The following is a 24,738-nucleotide window of genomic DNA, read 5'->3' as shown; positions in this document are numbered from 1 at the left end:
CCAGCCAGCATTTATTGCCCATCCCTAATTGCCCTCAAGAAGGTGGTGGTGAGTCGTGTGAATACATCTGAGTCTTGAATACATCTAGGCCATTTCAGAGAGCAGTTAAGCATCAACCACATTGCTGTGGGTCTGGAGTCATACATAGGCCACACCAGGTAAGGTCAGCCGGTTCCCTTCTCTAAAGGACATTAGTGATCCAGATGGGTTTTTTATGACAATCTGGCAAATCACCATTACTAGCTTTTTTATTCCAGATTTATTTAATTGAATTTAAATTCTCCAGCTGCCATGGTGAGATTTGAACTCATATTTCTGGATCATTAGGCCAGGCCTCTGAATTACTAGTCTAGTAACATAACCACTATGCTACCATTCCTGTGCATCTAATGTTGGCCCACAGTGCTGTTCTTTGTTCAATGCCATATTTTTGACATTTCTAAAACTATGAGCAGCAGACTCTGAATAACTGCTCTGATCTTCGGAGGAACAAACTCCAGAATCCATTAAGAGAACCGAGCACTAATGGAGTCTATTTTTCTGGGTACAAATTTTGTGGCAATAATTAAGCAATCAGAGTCAAGATTCTATCAATTGGTTTTGACCATGCCAGGTTCTACAAATGATGCACACATTCAATATCATTTATAGGGTTAGATTATATTTGAGTTTAAGTGCCATTTTACAACTAAAAATGATTTAATGAAGCAGGTCACAGATGTGTGAGAGAGGTGTGTGATGAATCTCCTCATTGACAGGTCCAGTACGGTTGAGAATTTTGCATACACTAATGTTTTTGTGTATATAGGAACACTGGGAAAGTGTCTGTCTATTCTGCTTTTTATTATGTGAATGCAGATCAGCAACCAGGCTGACAACAGGAGAAAGGGGAACAAGGTCAGCGTGTTCACAGGACCACAGGTTAGGTGTAAAATAAGGACAGCCATTCAGCTCATGTTAGCTCAACCATCCCGAAATGGACCCACAGCACAGCATCCAATTGTTTCTTAAATGATTGCAGGGTTTTATCTCTACTATCCTAACCATTCCATGTATTTGCCACTCTTTGTGTGAAGAATAACTTCCTAACATCAGTCCTAAATTTGCCTTTTTACTAGTTTCAAGCTGTGGCCTTTTGTTCTCTGTCACAGTTTAATTTGAAATAGTTTTCTGAATCTACCTTTTCTATACCATTTATTATCTTATATAACACGATAAGATCACCTCTCAGACACTCCCATCAAGGCTGAAAAGCTCAAGCCTCGCTGTCTTTCCTTCTAACTCAGTACTGTGACACTAAGGCAATTTTAGCCTACCTCACAGGGTGGGCAACCCACAGGATCAGGCGGAACACCCATTTTACACCCTGCCCAATATTACTCTCTGTTGACTTCAATAGATCACCATTCCTGAAGGATAGGTTAAAATTGCCCCCTAAGTATCAGTCTTGTGGCTTTTCTCTGTACCGCTTCCAGCACTTGAATGTCTGCCTTGTATCTTGGTGACTGGAACTGGACACAAGGCTCCAGGTAAAGTGCACAGAGACACCAGTGTATTGGCAATTTGTTTTGCACTCTACACAATTTTATTTTCCACTGTAGAATAATACCGGCTGCCAGTGCGCACATCGGCCATTTTGCGTTACCCCCCAAAACGAATTTATACCCTTTCAATCATCGAGAATGAAAATTATGTTGCTACATTTTGTGCCATCGCCTTGGGCAAATTTATGCCCCAAAGTGTCTGTAGTAGATTGTAATCCATCCATTCCCACTGTTAAGTTATTTCCTTTCTTGAGCCACTGCAAGCAATTGTCCAGTAGACTAGGGAGTCAGGAGTCTGGTCAAGGATTTTATATGCTGCAACTCGAGCACTGGAGTCCAATGCAACATCGAGCGTCCCCACAAGCAAGCCAGCCCCTTCTCTGCCCCCTTCTCTGGGCCTCTTTCTCCTCTGCAGCATGAAGAATGGGTTGGCTCTCTCCATCACCCATAGCGCATTGGCCAGCAGCACTTCTTCAGGATTGACTTGCATTACTGAGAACAGCAGCAAGGGCAACGAGAATAGATCTCAGCGACCGAGCATGTACTGTGACAGCACTAGCTGACCTTCAACAGCGAAAACCACACAATCCAACATATTTAGTAAGTTGATTAGTGTACTTTGAACACCAACAACTCTCCAGTTTCCTGCCATAGAGCTGTTGGCAGGAAGTGCTGTCTTCATAAGATATCATCAGGTCCTGTGGATTTATGGGGTTTTCAGGAAATGTTAAAAAATTAATTGTACTAACCTTCTCGGTTATCTTCTGGGCCGAGTCCTGTGTGGTGCCTGGTTTTGGCGAAAGTGCAGTTGCACGTTAAAATCTTGTCGGAGTCTGAATGATACCATAAGACCCGACTTTTGCATTTCAGTGAGGCCCTTGCCTGCATGTGGCGAGGTCTTCACATGCTGGCCAAAAAGTACCTATTAAAATGGATGTAAAGTCATTGAGGATTGCATGAGTACAACATTGCTGTGAATTTAACCCCTTGCATGCCCTGTTTCCGTCAGGCGCAGGAGCTTAAGATCAGGTGTTTTATCTTCACTCACTTGCACAGATGAAAATTCCAGATATTATTTAATCTTTGTCTGAAGTGCTTTCTCACATCAGTCTTAGCCTTGCCTTTTACCAATTTATTCCTATGTCCCCTTGCTCTACAGCCTTGGCTTCACTTGAAATAGTGCTCATCTCATTCACCTCCTTCTAGGCTGAGAAGTTTGAGTTTTTCTCACAACTCATCTGTGGCACTAGAGATCAATCTTGTAACCCTTCTCTGCACCTCTTCCAGGACTTGGATGTTTCTTTTGTGCTTCGGTAACCAGAACTGAATTGAACACGGTATTCAAGGTGCTACCTGAGCAAACCATTTCAGTGTGACAGCTTCAGAGTTATACTCTGTTGATTTGGCAATATCGCTCAGCATTTTGTTTGCTTTGTTGATTGATGCTCTGCCCAGTGTCAGCCTTGGTGCAGTGGTTGTATTCTCACATCTGACACAGGAGGTTGTGTGACCAAGCCTCACTCCAGAGGCCTGAGCACCTAAACTAGGCAGGTACTTAAGTGAAGTACTGAGGGAATGCTACACTGGCGCAGGTGCCATCTTTTCAGATGAGATGTTAAACTGAGGCTCCATCTGCCTGCTCAGGTGAACGTAGAAGATCTCATGCCACGATTTGAAACTGGCTAGTGCATTTGCTTACATTACAACAGTGACTACACTTCAAAGTGACTTCATCAGCTGTGAAGCACGTTGGGATGTTTGCAGGATGTGAACGGTGCTACATAAATGTAAGTTCTTCCTTTATTTGCCAAATCTCTCTCAGTCTCTTCCCTATTCAGCACCATTCATCAAGTATGGTCCCCTTTATTTTTTTTCTTTCACTGTGTAGGGTCCTGAACTCACCTGCGCTGAATTTTATTGTTATAATTCTGTCCATTTGCAAATTTTGTTTAAATTCATTGCACTTGACTGCCCCCCTTCTTCATTGTTTTCACCTTTATGCATTTACCACCGTAGACAATGGTGGCTCCCTTAGGGATTCTCTTTACCTTTTCTATGAAGAGGAGGGTGGGGACACTGGGAGGCCTGACTGATCAAGCACCATAGGAGTATATACAGGTATCCATGCCTCTTTCTTTACAGACCAAGGTGGTTGTATCTCAACCTCACCAATCAATATTGCTTCAGAAGGCTGCACTTCCCTCATTAGGCAATACAGGAGTTATAGAGTCATAGAGTTTTACAGCACAGAAAGAGGCCCTTCGGCCCATCGTGTCTGCGCCGCCCATCCATCCCTGTCCAGTCTAATCCCATTTTCCAGCATTTGGTCCATAGCCTTGTATGCAATGGCATTTCAAGTGCTCATCCAAATGCTTCTTGAATGTTGTGAGGGTTCCTGCCTCTACCACCCTTTTAGGCATTGAGTTCCACATTCCAACCACCCTCTGGGTGAAAAAGTTCCTCCTCAAATCCCCTCTAAATCTCCTGCCCCTTACCCTGAATCTATGCCCCCTTGTTATTGACCCCCCTACTAAGGGGAAAAGTTCCTCTTTGTCTACCCTATCTATGCCCCTCATCATTTTGTACACCTCAATCAGGTCCCCCCTCAGCCTTCTTTGCTCCAAGGAAAACAACCCCAGCCTGTTTAGTCTTTCTTCATAGCTGAGGCGTTCCATCCCAGGTAACATCCTGGTGAATCTTCTCTGCACCCTCTCCAAAACAATCACATCCTTCCTATAGTGAGGCGACCAGAACTGCACACAGTACTCCAGCTGTGGCCTCACCAGCGTTTTGTACAGCTCCATCATAACCTCCCTGCTCTTATATTCTATGCCTCGGCTAATGAAGGCAAGTATCCCATATGCCTTTTTAACCACCTTATCTACTTGTTCCGCTGCCTTCAGAGATCTATGTACATGTACACCGAGGTCCCTCTGACCCTCTGTACTTCCTAGGGTCCTACCACTCATTGTGTATTCCCTTGCCTTATTTGTCCGTCCAAAATGCATCACCTCGCACTTTTCAGGGTTAAATTCCATTTGCCACTTTTCCGCCCATCTGACCAACCCGTCTATATCGTCCTGTAGCCTGAGGCTTTCCCCCTTGCAATTTACCACCCCACCAATTTTCGTGTCATCTGCAAACTTACTGATCATCCCTTTTACATTCTCATCCAAATCATTTATGTAGATCACAAACAACAAGGGACCCAGCACCGATCCCTGAGGTACCCCACTGGACACAGGCTTCCAGTCACAAAAGCAACCTTCGACCATCACCCTCTGCCTCCTGCCACTCAGCCAGTTTAGGATCCAACGCGCCAAGGCACCCTGGATCCCATGGGCTCTTACCTTCTTGACCAGTCTCCTATGCGGGACTTTGTCAAAAGCTTTACTGAAGTCCATGTAAACCACATCCACAGCATTTCCCTCATCCACCTCCCTAGTCACCCCCTCGAAAAATTCAATCAGATTTGTCAGACATGATTTACCCTTGACAAAGCCATGCTGACTATCCCCGATTAATCCTTGCCTCTCCAAGTGGAGACTAATTTTGTCCCTCAGAATTTTTTCCAATAATTTCCCTACCACAGATGTTAGGCTCACTGGCCTGTAATTCCCTGGTTTATCCCTGCTACCCTTCTTGTATAATGGTACTACATTAGCTGTTCTCCAGTCCTCTGGTACATCCCCTGTGGCCAGAGAGGTTCTGAAAATTTGTGTCAGAGCCCCTGCAATCTCCTCCTTTGCCTCCCACAGCAGCCTGGGATACATCTCGTCCGGGCCTGGGGATTTATCCACTTTTTGGCCTGCTAAAACCGCTAGCACCTCCTCCCTCTCGATGCTAATATGTTCAAGTATGTCACAATCCCCTTGCCCGATTTCTATGTCTGCATCGTCTTTCTCCATAGTGAACACAGATGCAAAAAATTCATTTAAAACCCCGCCTACATCATCTGGTTCTACACACAGATTGCCACTTTGGTCCCTAATGGGCCCTACCCTTTCCCTGGTTATCCTCTTGCCCTTAATATACTTATAAAACATCTTAGGATTTTCCTTTATTTTGCTCGCCAGTGTTATTTCATGGCCCCTCCTCGCCCTCCTAATTTCTTTTTTAAGTATGCCCCTGCACTTTTTATACTCCTCTAGGGCTTCTTCCGTCTTTAGTCTTTTGTAACTGCCAAAAGCCCCCCTTTTATTTCTAATGCATTTTTGTATCTCCCTTGTCATCCAAGGTTCCCTTTGCTTGTTGGTCCCACCCTTGACCTTTACAGGAACATGTTGGCGCTGTACTCTCTCTATTTCCCTTCTGAAAGTCTCCCACTGTTTTGATGTGGATTTTCCTATAAGTAGCTGCTCCCAGTCCACTTTGGCCAGATCCTGCCTTACCATATTAAAATCGGCCTTCCCCCAATTTAGAACCCTTATTTCCGGGCCGTCTTTGTCTTTTTCCATGACCACCTTAAATTTCACCGAATTATGGTCACTGTCGCCAAAATGCTCTCCTACTGATACTTCCACCACTTGCCCGGCTACATTCCCCAGAATTAGGTCCAGTACCGCCCCCTCTCTTGTAGGACTTTCTACATGTTGGCTCAAAAAGCTCTCCTGGATGCACTTTAAGAATTCTGCACCCTCTAAGCCTTTCACACTCTGACTATCCCAATTTATATTGGGGAAGTTGAAATCCCCCACTATTATTACCCTATTATTTTCACACTTCTCTGAGATTTGCCTACATATCTGTTCCTCTATCTCCCCCTGACTGTTTGGGGGCCTATAGTACACTCCCAGCAAAGTGCTTGCCCCCTTTTTGTTTTTAAGTTCTACCCATATGGCCTCATTTGAGGAACCCGCTAATATATCATCCCTCCTTACAGCAGTAATTGACTCCTTAATTAATATTGCAACACCCCCTCCCCTTTTACACCCCCCTCTGTCTCGCCTGAAGATTCTATACCCTGGAATATTGAGCTGCCAGTCCTGACCCTCCCTCAACCATGTCTCCGTGATGGCAACAATATCGTACTCCCATGTGTTCAACAACAACTTCAGTTCATCCACCTTATTTGCAAGACTCCTTGCATTAAAATAAATGCCTTCCAGCCCTGCCATATTCCCTTTTGCCTTCACATATTTGCTCTGCCTTCCCAGCTGACTTGTTTTTTCCTCTGTATTTGGCTGTAAATCACCCCCTACTATAGCTCCACTCTGTACCCCATCCCCCTGCCAAGTTAGTTTAAACCCCCCCCAGCAGTGCTAGCAAACCTCCCCGCAAGGATATTGGTTCCCCTCTGGTTCAGGTGTAAACCGTCCGACTTGTACAAGTCCCACCTTTCCCAGAAGCAGACCCAGTGATCCAGGAAACTAAAGCCCTCCCTCCTGCACCATCCCTTTAGCCACGCATTCATCTGTTCTATCTTCCTATTTCTATACTCACTAGCACGTGGCACCGGGAGTAATCCAGAGATTACAACCTTTGAGGTCCTGCTCTTTAATCCTTCACCTAGCTCCCTAAATTCTTGCTGCAGGACCTCATCCCTCTTTTTACCTATGTCGTTGGTACCAATGTGGACCACGACCTCTGGCTGTTCACCCTCCCCCTCCAGAATGCCCTGCAGCCGCTCAGTGATATCCTTGACCCTGGCACCAGGGAGGCAACAAACCATCCTGGATTCACGCCTACGGCCACAGAAACGCCTATCTGTTCCCCTTACTATAGAATCCCCTACCACTATTGCTCTCCCACTCTTTTTCCCCCCTTCCTGGGCAGCAGGAGCACCCCCAGTGCCAGGAAGTTGGCTGCTGCTGCCTTCCCCTGGTGAGTCATCCCCCTCAACAGTATCCAAAGCGGTATACTTGTTTGAGAGGGGAATGGTCACAGGGGTCTCCTGCACTACCTGCCTGCTTCTATTGCTCCGCCTGGTGGTCACCCATTTCCTGTCTTCCTGTGCATCCCTTCCCTGCGGTGTGACCAACTCACTAAACGTGCTATCCACGACCCTCTCAGCATCGTGAATGCTCAACAACCCATCCACCCGCAGCTCCAGCGCCTCAATGCGGTCTGCTAGTAGCTGCAGATGGATGCATCTCTGGCACACGTGGTCATCAGGGGCACCGGGGTCCCTGAATTCCCACATAGAACAAGAGGAGCATATCACGGGGCTGGGCTCACCTGGCATGACCTTCCCTTTACTTAATTTAATTTAATTTACTATCACCAATTAAAATTATCTCTAAGGCACTTGTATAGTCTACCAACAGTCCCTGCTACACCAGAAAAGACCCTAGTAACTCTAAACTACAGAGTTAAAGTTTAAAAAAGAGAAATACTCACCAACCAATCACTTACCTGCTCCCTGGTGACGTCACACACTGATTACTTTTTACCTCTCTCCCCGCTGCTGAGTTGGTAAGCCTCTGCTGGTCGCCGGTTTTTATACCGGGCTCCTCCTCTGCTGCTCCGACTGGTCTCGGGCCTCTGCTGGTCGCCGGTTTTTATACCGGGCTCCTCCTCTGCTGCTCCCGCTGCTCCGACTGGTCTCGGGCCTCTGCTGGTCGCCGGTTTTTATACCGGCCTCCTCCTCTGCTGCTCCCGCTGCTCCGACTGGTCTCGGGCCTCTGCTGGTCGCCGGTTTTTATACCGGGCTCCTCCTCTGCTGCTCCCGCTGCTCCGACTGGTCTCGGGCCTCTGCTGGTCGCCGGTTTTTATACCGGGCTCCTCCTCTGCTGCTCCCGCTGCTCCGACTGGTCTCGGGCCTCTGCTGGTCGCCGGTTTTTATACCGGGCTCCTCCTCTGCTGCTCCCGCTGCTCCGACTGGTCTCGGGCCTCTGCTGGTCGCCGGTTTTTATACCGGGCTCCTCCTCTGCTGCTCCCGCTGCTCCGACTGGTCTCGGGCCTCTGCTGGTCGCCGGTTTTTATACCGGGCTCCTCCTCTGCTGCTCCCGCTGCTCCGACTGGTCTCGGGCCTCTGCTGGTCGCCGGTTTTTATACCGGGCTCCTCCTCTGCTGCTCCCGCTGCTCCGACTGGTCTCGGGCCTCTGCTGGTCGCCGGTTTTTATACCGGGCTCCTCCTCTGCTGCTCCCGCTGCTCCGACTGGTCTCGGGCCTCTGCTGGTCGCCGGTTTTTATACCGGGCTCCTCCTCTGCTGCTCCCGCTGCTCCGACTGGTCTCGGGCCTCTGCTGGTCGCCGGTTTTTATACCGGGCTCCTCCTCTGCTGCTCCCGCTGCTCCGACTGGTCTCGGGCCTCTGCTGGTCGCCGGTTTTTATACCGGGCTCCTCCTCTGCTGCTCCCGCTGCTCCGACTGCCAAGTGCTTGCCTTGGACCTGGAGCCCAACTGTACCAGAGGCACCACATTGCCACTGTCAGCCAAATTCACAATGGCATTCAACTTCTGCACCACTGGCTCCTTTCAGGCTGTGTCAGGAGACATATGTGTCAACCCCCTTTCCTGTGGATCTAGTGCATCAGTGTGAACTTTTATATCGAGTGGCCGGCTTTCCCCAGGTGCAAGGAGCAGGTTGCAATATGTGTCTCTTTCAAGAGCACTATGAACTTTCTAAACAGGAAAGGGTTTCACTCTATGAATCTACAGCTGGTATGGCACCTCATCCTACATGTGATTGCTCACTGTCAAAGGGGCTGCCATGATCACAAATGAAAAACAGGTTTCCAGATCAGAGATCAATGGCTGATGACTTTTGTTCAGATCCCGAGGACCCTGCTGAGTATTGATACATTGAACCTCATGATGCTACTGGAATGTAACAGAGCAGACCATTGGTATTGTGTAGGCACACTTGATAGATGTGGAGGAATGCGTCAGTAGAGTCCAGCCAGGGGTCTTTGTTGTAGTTTGTTCCATACTACACAATTTTACACAATTCATAACAGACTCCTGATCAGTGCTCTGGAAGGGATAAGGAAGGTGAACAAGGCCAGTAGGGCCCCAATTGAGGAAGATACAGGAGAACCCTTTGCTCGCTGTGAGACATCTACAGGCATACACCTGCTAGGTCACTCGCACTGAGCTATGTCTCTCCTAGGGCAATGATCATTGAAGCCCTGAGACATAGCCCTCTCCAATCTGGTGTCCAAAGCATTTATGGCAGCAGTCGCAGCTGCAATGCCAAATGCTACTTTGTTGGCCTTAGTCCTCTGGTGGAGGGACCTCAGCTGCAGGTACCATGCACTCCAGGATTGTTTTACAGGTACCATGCACTCCAGGATTGACTGTATAGCTGCACACACATTCATCATGGTACCGCAAATGCAATTAGCAAACTCCCCAAATTCGCCATCTACAGCGCATTCTGGGTCATCATCCCCAGTGCCTGAGCATACGTTTGATGCTGTACAAGCAGCCTTTTAAAATGCCAGACCTCTGTGATCTGGCTCAGGATGCTCCTCACCCGTGCCTGACATCACCTGACTATCAAGCCAGCAGCAAATGCTCCCTGAGCTTCGACCCCCTAGCTCCTCTTGGACACTCTTGCTCAGGGCATCACCCTATGCATTATGCTCAGGCTTGCTCCATGCTTCCCGGAGGAGGATGTCTGTGGGCTGGTGCTTGGGAGGGAGAGAGCTGTTGAAGAGGTACTAGAAAGATGGCGAAGTCGAGAGTCCAGGTTCCCCTTGATGCTCTTCTCAGCGTGTTGTTGCAGTACACCTAGGAGGACAGAAAAAGAAAAGAGGTAAGCTACACAATGGTCTTGGCGCTTTCAGAACAAGTTTTGAGCTGAAGCATTCATAATATATTGTAGTGACTGATTTCAGTTAAGCAACAGGAACTAAGCAGGTATGAGAAGAGGAATTTCCTGTCCAACCCCTCCTACTTCCCTCTCTCGTACAGTTTCTCCCTTCTACCAGCCCAACACTTCCAGGGTTTCCTCCTTGTAGGGCATGAGAGGTCAGAGGCTGGGGGCTCCACCTTCTATGGCAGTTCTCTTTTGTTGATTTTGCCTTTAAGATGAAAGTAGAGAGTGTAAACATCCTCTGCGTGCTATCTTATGAAATACATTCCATTTTTGAGAAAGTACTCCTTAATGTGGAAGATAGCTGGTACAGGAAACAAATAAATACATATACAAAAGCAAAATACTGTGGATGCTGGAAACCTGAAAGGTGTTCTGACGAAAGTTCATCAATCTGAAACGTTAACTCTGTTTCTCTCTCCACAGATGCTGTCTGACCTGCTGAGCATTTCCAGCATTTTCTGTTTTTATTTTAAATAAATACGTATCTTGTGTGTCACTCATTGCTAGACTGTGAGCAAAGGAGTATTTTCAGGGGAAGGAAAGGGCTGTGAAGATTGTCATAGTACCTTGTGAACATTTCAGCTAAGTTAGAGGTGATGTTCATCACAGGGAGGGCAAGGTGGATGGAAATCTGAAATTGTTTATTGCATTTGCATTGTTGCAAGGCGTGGCTGCCTCCTTGTGCCTTGGCTAACCTGGTGAGGTCATTAAATGGCCAGCTGGGGTTGCTGTAGGTGGCACTTACTAATAAGGCCAATTTCTTCTAGTGTGGGCTTACGGTATGCCTTTGGTTGGCGTCCATCCCTCACTGCCAAATATCTACTTCCTCCTTTGCCTTATTTTGGACAATTAAACCTCTACAGAGGAATCGGACAAATTGGGGGTTCTGGGCCTGGATTCCTTTCCTTTGGCTAGTCCTTGTTCCTAGATAATCCCTCTCCTCCGCTCCCCCCCCAACCCCCCACCATCCCCGCAATAGATGGTGCAAATAGTGTTGGGAGCCTGCCCTCAATATTACAATTAACCCTACCTAGGAAAATTTGACGAGGTCAATGCCATGTCACATCAGCTGGGAGAAATGCAGTCCTCTTGCACTTCCAATGGTAAACCCCCCATGGAGGAAAATCTAGCCCTGTTGAAGTGATGATCATTAGCAAAGAATGAAAAGGATTTGAGGTTGATTAGTCAAATCCAAACTATTACAAAAAAGGCTAATCACATACTGAGACACCTCTCAAGGGCATTTTGTTATAAGAAAAGTTATTGTAACCTTGTATAGGTCATTGATGAGGACATATTTGGAATATTGCATGCAGTTTTAAACATGCTACGTTCAAAGGAATATTGATACACTGGAGAGAAATCAGAGAACTTAGGGCTAAAAATTCAGTTTGGGGCGCCCAGCTCGCCTGGGCGCCGGAATTACCGCTGCGCGCGGAGCCACTTGCGCCATCCGGATATTCAGTTTCAGCGCCCCAAATGGAAGCCGGCCGCTAAACAAGGCTTTCGGCGCCCCGCTTGGGGCGCTGAAACTGAATATCGGCGCGCAAAGTGCCGCAGCGCCACCCGCTGCGGCACGGCAGGCTGCAGTACTGCAGGCCTTCCTCCCACTGTTAAGGGGGAGGTGCCTGCAACAGCGCGATCCCCGCTCGCGAGTGCCGGCAAATGAGCCCGGCACCAAGGAGAAGTGCCGGGCTCTCGGGAAACAGCCGGCAATGCCACGGGGGGGGGAGGTGTAGGAGGCCGGGGACGGAGGGGCGGGCAGGCGGCCGCCGAAAAAGCGGCCGGCTGCACCTCCACCTTAACTCGCCCCACTACCGCCACAGGTAGGCCCCTGTGTACCGGTCGCTATTTGCGGCCAGCGCGGAAGAGGCGGCTGCGACCTAATATGGCGCTCGGGGCGGTAGCGGGGCGCTGCGCACACTGATGACGTCATCGGTGGCAGCGCAGCGCTACAGGCTAATGCCGCCATTAGCGCCCCGCTAAATATCGCGGTGGTTGTGGCCAGTGGCGCTAAAGCCACTTAGTGCCCTCTTTGGGCGCAAACTGGTGGCGCAGGCCACTGAATTTCTAGGCCTCAGACCTTTAAGTTATGAAGACAGATTTACACAAATTAATTAAAGAAGTGGACCAGCTGAATTACAGGCATAATGCTGGGGGTCATTAAGATAATGTGGCTGGAGACGATTTTTAACATAGACTTTCAGCACAGAACTAAAGGGCACAAGGAGAAAATTAACAAACCTCAGGTAACATTTGAGATTAGAAGAACATTTCCCCCACCCCCATAAAATAATGGATATTTGGAATGCATTCCTAGCTAAAGCATTTATTGCCATGCCGATTAGCACCTTTAAAAAATACTGAATTAATACCTGGTTATGAACAGGATTATGGGATGCAAGAATATATACAGATTGAGATGATCAAATGCTTCATGGATGATGCGCTATCAATTACTCATAAAAGACTGAGAGTTAAGAGAGTAACTAAAGGCTTTTATTAACAAAAGAATGAAGGTCTGCCTCGAGTGGTCGACCGGTCCAGAAATACAAAGGGCTGGGGAGCAGTCACCTTTATACTAGGACTTGTGGGAGGAGTCAGCCGAGGCATGTCCAGGCATGTACACAGTGGAATACAAACAGTGGTTTACCACATTCACCCCTTGTTTAAAATTGAGTCCGGCGGGGTGAAGTGTATTAAAAGTTAGTGTATTGGAGTCTCTCCGGAGGTCTTGTCTGCCGCTGTGATCGGCGTGGCGACGGCAGGGGTAGTGGAGCTTCCGGCGTCGAGTCCTGCGTAGGCTGTGGCACAGGCGTGTCGTCCTCGTAGATGTCGAGCGGGTCGCGGGGCCCAGGCCTGCCGTCTGCTGGGGCTGGATATCGGATCGTGGGGGGGGGTGGTAGTGAGTAGTGGGTTACTGCGGCCCCCGAGGGTGCAAGGTCTCTTATGGAGACTGTGTCCTCCCGCCCGTCCGGGTATGCAATGTAAGCATACTGGGGGTTGGCGTGGAGGAGGTCGACCCTCTCGACCAGGGGGTCCGTTTTATGGGTCCTCACATGTCTTCTCAGTAGGACCGGCCCTGGGGACGTCAGCCATGGCGGGTAGCGATGTCCCCGATGTGGACTTCCTTGGGAAGACAAACATTTTCTCATGAGGGGTGGCGTTAGTGGCGGTGCAGAGCAGTGACCGAATAGAGTGGAGCGCATCGGGGAGCACATCCTGCCAGCGGGAGGTTGGAAGGCCCCTAGACTTTAAGGCTAGCAGGGCGGCCTTCCAAACTGTCGCATTTTCTCTTTCCACCTGTCCGTTCCCCCGGGGGTTGTAACTGGTGGTCCTGCTTGTGGCAATACCCCTAGTTAGCAGGTACTGACGGAGTTCGTCGCTCATAAACGATGAGCCCCGGTCGCTATGGATATAGCTGGGGAAACCGAACAGGGTGAAGAGGTCGTTCAGACATTTAATGACCGTGGCACTGGTCATGTCCGGGCAGGGGATGGCGAACGGGAAACGGAAGTACTCATCAATAATATTGAGGAAGTACACATTGTGGTCGGAGGAGGGGAGAGGCCCTTTAAAATCAACGCTCAGGCGCTCGAAGGGGCGAGTGGCTTTTATCAGGTGGGCCCTGTCTGGTCTATAAAAGTGCGGTTTGCACTCAGCGCAGACTTGGCAGTTCCTGGTCATGGTCCTGACCTCCTCAATAGAGTAAGGCAGGTTGCGGGCCTTGATGAAGTGGAAGAACCTGGTGACCCCCGGGTGGCAGAGGTCATTGTGGAGGGCCCGCAGTCTATCGATCTGCGCGCTGGCGCAGGTGCCACGCGATAGCGCATCCGGGGGTTCATTGAGCTTCCCGGGCCGGTACAAGATCTCGTAATTGTAGGTGGAAAGTTCGATTCTCCACCTCAAGATCTTGTCATTTTTGATTTTGCCCCTCTGCTTGTTGTTAAACATGAAAGCAACTGAACGCTGGTCAGTGAGCAGGGTAAATCGTTTTCCAGCCAGGTAGTGCCGCCAATGACGCACAGCCTCCACAATCGCCTGGGCCTCCTTCTCAACAGCGGAGTGTCTGGTCTCCGGGCCTTGGAGGGTTCGCGAAAAGAAGGCCACAGGTCTCCCCGCCTGATTGAGGGTAGCGGCCAGGGCAAAGTCGGACGTGTCGCTTTCCACCTGGAAGGGGATGGATTCGTCCACTGCGTGCATGGTGGCTTTGGCAATGTCCTCCTTGATACGGTGGAAGGCTAAGCGGGCCTCTGCCGTCAAGGGAAAAGAGGTGGACTTGATCAGCGGACGGGCCTTGTCCGCATAGTAGGGGACCCACTGGGCGTAATAGGAGAAAAACCCTAGGCACCTCTTCAGGGCCTTGAGGCAGTGGGGCAGTGGGAGTTCCATAAGGGGACGCATCCGGTCGGGGTCGGGGCCGATGACTCTGTGTTCCACAACACAGCCAAGGATGGCGAGGCGGTTTGTGCGGAATATGCACTTCTCCTTGTTATATGTCAGGTTCAGGAGTTGGGCGGTGCGGAGGAATTTTTCGAGGTTTGCGTCATGGTCCTGCAAGTCACGGCCGCAGATGGTCACATTGTCCAGATATGGGAAAGTGGCCTGCAACGCATTTTGATCTACCATCCGGTCCATCTCCCTTTGGAAGACGGAGACCCCGTTGGTGACGCCAAAGGGAACCCTAAGGAAGTGATAGAGGTGGCCGTTTGCCTCAAAGGCGGTATACTGGCGGTCCTCAGGGCGGATAGGGAGCTGGTGGTACGCTGATTTCAGGTCAACGGTCGAGAAGACGCGGTACTGCGCGATCTGGTTGACCATATCAGCTATGCGGGGGAGTGGGTAGGCGTCCAGCAGGGTGTAGCGATTTATTGTCTGGCTGTAGTCGATGACCAGGCGCTGCTTCTCGCCGGTCTTAACGACCACAACCTGGGCTCGCCAGGGGCTGGTGCTGCCCTCAATAATCCCTTTCTTCAGGAGCCGCTCCACTTCGGTTTTAATGAAAACCCTGTCCCCGGCACTGTATCGCCTGCTCTTTGTGGCGATGGGCTTACAGTTGGGGGTGAGGTTAGCAAACAGTCGGGGGGGGGTGACTCTAAGTGTGGAGAGGTTGCACCTGGTGCGCGGCGGGCAATTTGGAAGCTGCTGGCTGCGGACTGTGAGTGGGGGTAGGGGTCCACCGTACGCCATCGTAACACTTTTAAGGTGGCACTGAAAATCTAACCCCAGCAGGACGGCAGCGCAGAGGTCGGGCAGGACCAGAAGTTTAAAATGATCGTACACAGTCCCGTCTACTACGAGTGTCACCACGCAGTAGCCGCCGATGTCCGCCGACTGGGACTCGGAGGCCATAGAAATCCGCTGGTGCGCATGCAGGACTGGGAGAGAGCAACGCCGCACCGTGTCGGGGTGGATGAAGCTCTCCGTGCTCCCAGAGTCAAAAAGGCAGATTGTATCGTGACCATTTACCTTAATGTCCATTGTGGAACTGGCCAGCTGGTGCGGTCTCGCTTGGTCCAGTGTAACGGATGCCAGCGTAGGGGTCGGTGTGTCGCTGCGGGTATCAGATGAGGTGGTGTTGGGGGCCTGCTGCATTCCGGCTGTCGTCCAAGATGGCGGCGTCCATGATCCCCATGTGGCTGGAGGCGTCCAAAATGGCTGCTGTACCGGTGGTTCGCACATGGCCGGGGAGGCCCAAGATGGCGGCCCGCATGGCCCACACGCGGCGCTGCTGGGGTTCGGGGTGGCTTTGGCCCTGCAGACGCTAGCGTAGTGTCCCTTCTTCCCGCAGCCCGAGCAGATCGCGTTTTTCGCCGGGCAGCGCGCTCTGGGGTGTTTTGCCTGGCCACAGAAGTAGCATTTCTGGCCTTGGGGCACTGCTGTCTGGCCTTGGGACACTGCTGCGGTAGTTGGGCCGTTGCTGTGGTGTGGCTGGGGTGGCACGGCGCTATGAGGCGGTCCTACCGTGTCCCAGGCTGTCATTCCCCGCGGCGTCCACGGTGCAGAGGAGTAGGCATCCATGCCCCGGTAGGCTGCATCCAATGATAGTGCGAGTTCAGAGGCCTTGTTGAGGTCGAGGTCACTCTGCTCCAACAGTCGCTGTCGGGTGTAATTGGATCTGTGGCCCGCTACAAAAGCGTCCCGGATAAGTTCCTCTGTGTACACGGCGGCCTTTACATCCTTACAACCACAGGCCCGGCCAAGCACAGACAGTGCCTGAAGGTATTCCACGGTCGATTCCCCAGGTTGTTGTTTACGACTCCCCAGAAGGTGCCTGGCGTACACTTCGTTCACTGGGCGCGTGTACTGGTCCTTGAGGAGCTTGATAGCGTCCGCGTACGAGGTCGCGTCTTGGATGACCGAGTACACTCGGTGGTTCACTTTGGAGGTCAGGACATCCAGTTTGTCCTCGTCCGATTTGATTGCTGCGGAGGCGGTCAGGAATTTTTCGAAACACTTAAGCCAGTGAGTAAACTTGGTGGATGAGTCCTCCTCCCAATGATCTAAGTCCAGGCATGCTGGTGTGAGGATCTTCTCCATTATAAAAATTTTGTTAATAAAATTGATGCGCTATCAATTACTCATAAAAGACTGAGAGTTAAGAGAGTAACTAAAGGCTTTTATTAACAAAAGAATGAAGGTCTGCCTCGAGTGGTCGACCGGTCCAGAAATACAAAGGGCTGGGGAGCAGTCACCTTTATACTAGGACTTGTGGGAGGAGTCAGCCGAGGCATGTCCAGGCATGTACACAGTGGAATACAAACAGTGGTTTACCACAATGGAATATCATGCTTCCTGAGATGTTAGAACTATAGAAATGTAAGTTCAACTGACGTATAATGCAGAGTGCAGTATTAGTCAGAATTCAGGAGTTTTACTGGATTTAGCTGTGGGGATTGAGGAGAGAGTTTACAGAAACTTCCCACAGGGGATTAAATTAATGGGATGGCGCCCATGTTGGAGTAAATGGATAAAGATTATGGTTAGTCTGTGAAAGGAAATGGATCTTGTCACCAAAATGGTTTTGTTCCACATTTACATATGTTGTTATGTTCTAGGATGTTCTAGGAAAAGCATCTGAAGCAATGTGCGCAATGTACTAATTTAGATATGATGGGCTCTGTGTTAACTTGTTGTAGGAAGGGTTTCATTGTCGATATGATGTAGGGAACTGTTTGTTTCACCTCATCTGTATATAGCAGACCATGGAGATTAGTTCTGTCAGTGCACATTGGTGGAATGAATGTTTGTCATGAGAAACCTAGAGATCCCAGTTACTCTGTTAGAAAGCATAACACTGAACATTTAAAGCTGTAAAATCCCTATTCAAAAGGATCATTGGAATTTGTTTCTATTTTTACTCAGCTCACTGGACGGGAGAATCTTTATGGTTTTCACCTCAAATATCTCTTGTCCTTTCTTCTGAACGAGACAACTGGGCGGGGTCCAGCCTCTTGTATCCCAGCCAAGTGGCCATTCTTCATCTCCAGACAGTAGCTATTGGTTAACTTCTTCATCATGGGGGCTTTGAAAGCTGAACCCAATTCTGTCCTCCCCAGTTTCCACATATGCACACTTTCCAGCAGGGTAGCAATCAGGAATGCAGACCCAGGCTGATGTATTTCTCTCCTGAACCCAGCAATATTGAGGTGGCGAACTCAACACAGACTAGTATTCAAGTCTGAGATCCTCCTGGTCTGTACAGCTCAATGGTTCAATACAACACCCTTTACCCACTGACCCACCAGGGAGCCACCAAAACAGATTGTAAATGTTTATTTGTTGTGAGTGTAACTATAAAAGTTAAGAGTCTGCCTTCCAGATTGTGGTCCAGAAATGAAGAGGAAACTGATCTCCATTCTTTCAGATTAACCACATTGTTGAAAGAATGCCAATCTGTTCCTCTATTCAAAATAGAATAATGTCTCAACCCTCCTCACAAATTCATTAAAAACAGAGATTTTGATAGTGTCCCTCATCCTTATAAGATCAGGCTCATGTGGACAGGCACCCTTCCCTTTCTTCAATTCTATTTCCAGTGTACAAATATAACTGAAAGATTTAGCAGTGCCCAGTGCTTGAATTCTGATATGACACGTCTCTATCAGGTGGACAGGATAAAAAGTATCTAATTTCAGGAAAGATTCACTCACAACAGCTTTTTAACCGTGCTTTTGAACAGGGTGGGGGGGGAGGAAATTCATCTTAAAAGTATCCACTCCATCACCATGTATTGTGTCTTTTTAACAAACATGAAATTAGTGGATACAAAAAAAACTGTAAGCAGTTCAGGAATGTGACTCATCAGATGTTTGAAATAATGAAACTTCCATATTTATTTATTTCCTAGGCTAATGGAAGTGATGGAATGTACAAATACGAAGAGATAATCCTGGAGCGTGTGAGTAGTGCAGTTTGTCTCTCCATGTAATTGTGTAATAGTAATTGCGCTTCCTCCAACTGGAATGTTTACAGTAGTATTTTCTGCATCAGGGTTGTTTTTAACCCTATCTGTCTGGCAGAAACCAGGCGGGTGGGTAATTAAAAATGAGCAGTTTACTTACCCGCTCAGATCACGACCAGGGTTTTGCAGGCGGATGAGACGCCTGCTTTAATGCATCATCCCCACCGCTTACCTGGGAGCTGGCAAGAAGCCAAGGGCTGCGCGATATTTGCCTGCTGGCAGCTGCTCTGCAACCCCTTCATGTCCCTTCTGGGCGGAAATAGACTACCATTTAAATGAGGCTTAGGGGTTAAAATACTATGAAATTCAGGCCAGCATGTGCGTTTCATAGTCACCTCACCTCTGCCCGCCCAAAACCCACTCCAGGTTAAAAGAAATCCCTTCATTTCAGTAGCCAACTGACTGATCATTTGAATAATGTATACACCTGTTTCAGAGAATCACCCTGGAGCAAAAGTATTATTATAATTAATGGAATTTATAAAGGGTGAAACTGATGCAGAGCTCTGCTCAGATACATGATCCACAACCAACTATTTTGGCTGTAGATCTGCCTTGTTCATTATTAGTTCTCCAGTAAGTGAAAGCACATAATCTTTAGGATATAGTGACCATTAATGTGTGCCTTTATTGATAGATAGGAGCATATTACTGACTCTCAGATATAATCAATGTAACTATGTGCATTCACTTGCCGACCTATTGATTTTTGAGAAGGGAAGCAAACCCTCTAGTCTCTCTTTATTGTTGTCCCAAAGGAAAGTACTGATAGTCTAGTGGAGACTAGATCTATTGTTCCATTCTTAAATGTCAGACTTTAGCACCAAGAGTAACTGAAATCTGGACCCCTCCCATTGGTGTTTAGTATTCAGAGAGTGTCCTCACCTCTGGGCGCATACTGCAGATTTACAGTCCAGTCAATGAAAACTGAAACAGACCCTGCAGGTGAATTCACACTGTCGGGGCTAAATTGGATAGCCGCCAAAAATGGGCACAAGGCTTGCGATGCCCGTTCAATATGACATAGGCAGCACACCAACTTTGTGCGGCTTGCTCATTACCATGATTGTAGTGTGCACCCAGCACTAACCGTGCTGTTGAGTGGATGCAAGCCTCAGCCGGGGGTCCAAAATCGTGAGAGGCTAGTGTTAAAGCCAGCCTTCACTACTTAAAGCTAGCCTGTATCTCTTAAAGAGGAGGTGCATTGTGGCTGGAGCAGCTGGTGGAAGCCCTTGTACAAGCCAGTCTGACATGGAAAAAGACTGAATAATGGCACAACGTGGGAGAGAGCCTGCTCCAAGGTTCTCAAACACTGCACTGGAGGCCTTGGTTGAGGAGGTGGAAAGGAGGAGAGAAGTGCTGTATCCACAGGGGGCCAGGAGGTCCTCCAGACAAATGCTCAGAAGGCAGTGGGACCAGACAGCCATGGCGGTCATTGCCAGGAGTCAAGCTCCGAGGACCTGGATGCAGTACCGCAAAAGGTTCAATGACCTCACACGAGTGGTCAAGGTCAGTGAATTCATCTTCAAATGTCATATCCCACCTACTGCACCACTAGCCTCAGGCACTGCTCAGTGCACCGCACCCCCCATCACTCACCTACCTACAATCTCTATCAATCAGGACTCATACTTAATATTCATAGCTGCGCCTCACCCTCACACACTTAGCACTGCTGCAAGCCTCACACCCACATCTCACAGCTTGCACACACTGCCAGCTATTCAACCGTGGCAGCCACACATCACCCAAACAGATTCCACCACACTCACTGACACACTTACCTTTCTCTTATAGGACAAGGTGGCGGAGGAGCTAACCGGCGGGGGACAGACGCGCCTGCATGTCCTTACCCTCAAGGTGCTCACCATCTTGGAGCGACCATTGCTGAGGTGGTGGCCAGCGGCACGGCTAAAACCATAGAAGATGATAGTATCCTCATACCTAATCCTTCTTCTCACATCCCACTTTCCCCTCATCCCACAATCTCTTCTGATTTACAAGCTGCAGATGGTGTAAGCATGCACCTCTTGATTTCCACCCCCCCTTACCACAACCTTACCCTTGTGCCTTTCTCCTTTCAGATACGCATGAACTGCAACCTGACCAGGGAGTGGTGGAAGAGCAACAAGACACTGATGATGAAGAAAACTCCGTCACTCGATTTCACACTCTCAGCCACCAGCTCAGCTACTGACACTGCGCATAATTTAGCGGATAGCAGAGAGGTGGGATCTGCACTTGGTGAGACAAGGGCATGAGTGGCCTGCGGCCAGGGCAGCAGGCAAGGGTTGCTTAGGTGCCAGCTCGCCGGAGGGCTCAGATGAGCACTTCGATAGGGTGGGCTACAGAAGAAGACTGATTAGTTTGCACATTGAACTACTTGGTGCATTGGCAAGCCTGCTAGAAGCACTGCATACAATGTCAAGGAGCATGGTGGAGTCTGGCACCGATTTGGCACAGGGCTTTCACAGAGCTTTGAGCTCATTCTTTCCAGCATGGTATTGCTGGCCAACTCCATTAGCACACTTGCAGACCCAACCATGATGCAGCATCTGATGGCCGTTATCTCAACTTCCATTGCAGCACAAGCAGCAGCCACTCAACGTCTGGGTGCTGCAGTGGAAGCTCAGATTGCTGTCATCCAAGGTCAGCTTGCTGCCATACAAGTTCAGACTGCTGCCATCATGGCTGCGGATACCAGTATTCAAGGGGGCTTGCACGTATAACAGCAGTCCAGCAAGCTTACCTCCCAACAGCTTACTAGGATTGCTGAGGCGTTACCGCAGGGGAGTGGCAGTGGCTCGGTGGAGCACAAATCTGTTGTCCTCTCTTAGGATGACAGCATTCGTCCTCCCACCACTGCCACTCCGCCAGTGCCCTTGCTGTTGCCTGTCAGCCAGCCAGCCCAGACTGCTGCCGCCCATGCCAAGATGGTGCAGATCGCAGCCGGGCTTTCTTGGCTGAGAGCTGCTCAAGGTCGTCCTGCAAGGCAATCTGCAGTCTCCCCCACTGAAAGTCAGCAGCCTTCCACCAGCCATGCTGCAGGCACTGGATAGCACTGCGTAGGAGCATTAGTACAGGAAAAGGCACATGGATGATGAGGAGATATGAGGGGAAATGTTTTCACTCGGAGAGTTGTCACGATCTGGAATGCTCTACCTGAAAAGGTGGTGGAAGCTGGTTCCATAAATCATTTTAAAACAGAGTTGGACAGGTAGTTGAGGATGAGCAACTTACAGGGTTACGGACAAAAAGCGGGGATGTGGGACTAAGCACAACTCCTCTTTCAAAGAGCCAGCACAGGCACGACGGGCTGAATGGCCTCCTTCTGTGCTGTAAGTTTTTATGATTCGATGATTCTAAGACAGGCACTAAAGGAATACACAAGGGTGATTTGTTTATGTTTGTATCTAATATGGCTTGCTTTGATTTATAAATTTGGTTTGGAATGTTTATTTTGTGTTGGCTTTTATTTTTGCATTGTGGCCACGTGGACACTGTGATGGTCAGTGACTGAGGGAAGGTAAGGTTGAGTGGTCACAAGGACTTTAAACTAGTAAATGGGGGCAAGGGCTCAGGTGGAAATTGTAGTACAAATAATAGTTCAAAAACAAATGAAAGGGAAGAGAGTAGAGTAACAGTCAGAAATTGTGCTTTAGGCACTACAGGTAAATGGAAAACTAAAGGATGTAAAGTGATTAAACCAGGAGAGAGAAATAAGAAACATGTGAGTAAAACATTAAAGCTGAAGGACAGGCTAGGGTGTGTGGCCCAAATAAACGTTTTTTATACAAACGCACGGAGTATAAGGAATAAATTGAATGAACTGCAGGCGCAAATTCAACTTGGAGGGTATGACATGGTGGCCATTACTGAGACTTGGCTGCAAGATGGTCAGGACTGGGAACTAAATATACCAGGTTATAAGTTCTGGAGGACAGATAGGGAAAATGGCAGAGGGGGAGGAGTAGCCTTAGTGATTAAGGATGAAATCACTTCAATGATAATAGAGGTTATAACGAGAGGTAAGACAGCAGTAGAGACTTTATAGGTAGAATTAAGAAATAGGAAGCAGCTGTGAAGTGCTAGATTGTATAAATGCAGAGATTAGGCAAGTGTGTAGTAAAGGCAGAGTGATTTTAATGGGGGATTTTAACTTTCATATAGATTGGGATAAGCAGACTAGCACCTGTCAGAAAGGTCGTGAATTTCTTGAGTGTGTGATAGTTTTCTACAATAATATGTCCTAGAAGCAACAGGGGGAATGCCATATTCGATTTAGTAATGAGTAATGAGCCAGCTTTAGTTAACAGCCTAACAGTCCGTAAACATTTATCTAATAGCGATCATAACATGATCAAGTTCAGCATAGTATTTGAAAGGGAGAAACACGAAACATCTACTAAGATTCTAGATTTAGGTAAGGCCAACTTCAACGGGATGAGACAAAGACTGTCCACAGTAAATTGGGCTAATCTGTTAATAGGTAAAACGACAGAAGATCAGTGGGAGGTGCTCAAAAAAGAATTTAAGGTGATACAGAACCAGTTTATACCCCTGAGGGGCAACAGCTCTACTTGCCAAAAAACCCAGCCATGGATGACTAAAGAGGTGAGGGACAGCATAAAACTAAAAGAAAAAACATGTAAAAATGCAAAAAATAGCACAGATCCTGGCAAATGGGAAAGATACAAAGAACAGCAAAGGGTGAGAAAACAGATAGTAAGATCTACTAAAAGGGAGTATGAAAAGAAACTTGCAAGAAATTTCAAAATCAACACAAACACTTTTTACTATAATATGAAAAAGAGGATGGTCAGGAGCAATGTTGGCCCCTTGAAAACTGATATCGGTGATATTGTCAGTGATAGTAAGGAAATGGTGTACATGTTGAATAATTATTCTGTGTTAGTATTTACAGTAGAGGAAGAAAGCCCAAGGAAACTAATATTGAATCAGGGACAAGGGGGGAGAAATTCAGTTGTTAGCGCCAGCCGTTAGCGCCTTAAGAGGGCGATAAGTGGGGCGCAATGCGGCTAGCCCCCGGGCGCGGCGAGACCTGCACCTCTCGCGAAATTGAGCGGACATTTAGCGGTGGCGCAAAACCGCAACGCCCGCTCAGCTGCGCGCGCAGATCCTGACGTCATTTCATGGTGCAACGCCCTTGGGGCGCCCCGAACCGGAACGTCAGTGGCACCCCCCTTTCCGCCTGGCGCTCCCAGCGACTGGTTGACTGGAACGGTTCCCAGTCGTTGTGGGGCTGGGGGGCGCTATTTAAAGGGGGCTCTTCCTGGCTTCTTAGTGGTAGCCATTTTGGACCACTTCTTCTGTGAGAGAGAGAGAGATTTGCAGAGAGACAAAGGGAGAGAGCTTTCTGCATTGAGTCAGCGCTCGCACAGGTACTTCTGGCTTCAGCCCAGAACTTTGCAGTTGGATTGATTTTTCAGTGCCATAGCCTTGAGTGGCCACATATTATGGGGGCTGCAATGGGTGGAAACATTGGGTTTCTCCATTGTATTGAGAGGGCTCAGAGACGCCGAGAGAGAGTGCCAATCATGGCCAGACAGAGGAGGGCCAACAGGCATCGGCACAGGAGACCTTACCCTCCCAGGGTATTCCGCCAGCAGTTCTCCTACCTCAATATGTCTGAGGAGCAGTGTATTCGGAGGCTTCGATTCAGCAGGGAGGTGGTCACTGAGCTCTGCCACCTGCTTCAGACAGATCTGCAGCCTCAGCTGAGGAGCAGGACGTCTCTGTCGGTGGCAGTGAAGGTGACAGTGGCTCTCAACTACTATGTCACCGGCTCTTTCCAATCCGCTACTGGGGACATTGCCAATGTCTCCCAGTTTGTGGTGCATTGCTGCATCCGCCAAGTCACGAATGCCCTCTTCAAAAGGAGACGTCAGTACATTTCCTTCCCCATGACCCTGGACAAGCAGCAAGAGTGCGCAATGGGATTTGCAAG

The 24,738-nt window shown here is 48.8% G+C and overlaps 1 protein-coding gene across 6 annotated transcripts in view; it reads left to right on the top strand.

The window, feature by feature from the left end:
• The window catches only part of dlg3 (discs, large homolog 3 (Drosophila)), a 774,284-nt gene that overhangs the window by 435,409 nt on the left and 314,137 nt on the right, over positions 1-24,738 (top strand). For all 6 annotated transcript variants that reach the window (XM_085998120.1, XM_085998110.1, XM_085998103.1 and 3 more), the window contains one exon: positions 18,657-18,707. In XM_085998120.1, coding sequence (XP_085854246.1) covers positions 18,657-18,707 — 51 coding nt within the window. The remainder of the gene's footprint in view (positions 1-18,656; positions 18,708-24,738) is intronic.

The sequence above is a fragment of the Somniosus microcephalus genome, chromosome 1, assembly GCF_052327205.1.
Source record: "Somniosus microcephalus isolate GS21.2 chromosome 1, FLI_Smic_1.0, whole genome shotgun sequence".
Classification (NCBI taxonomy): Eukaryota; Metazoa; Chordata; class Chondrichthyes; order Squaliformes; family Somniosidae; genus Somniosus; species Somniosus microcephalus.
Note: the sequence above shows the minus strand (reverse complement) of the source record. Positions and strands in the feature narration are given on the sequence as shown.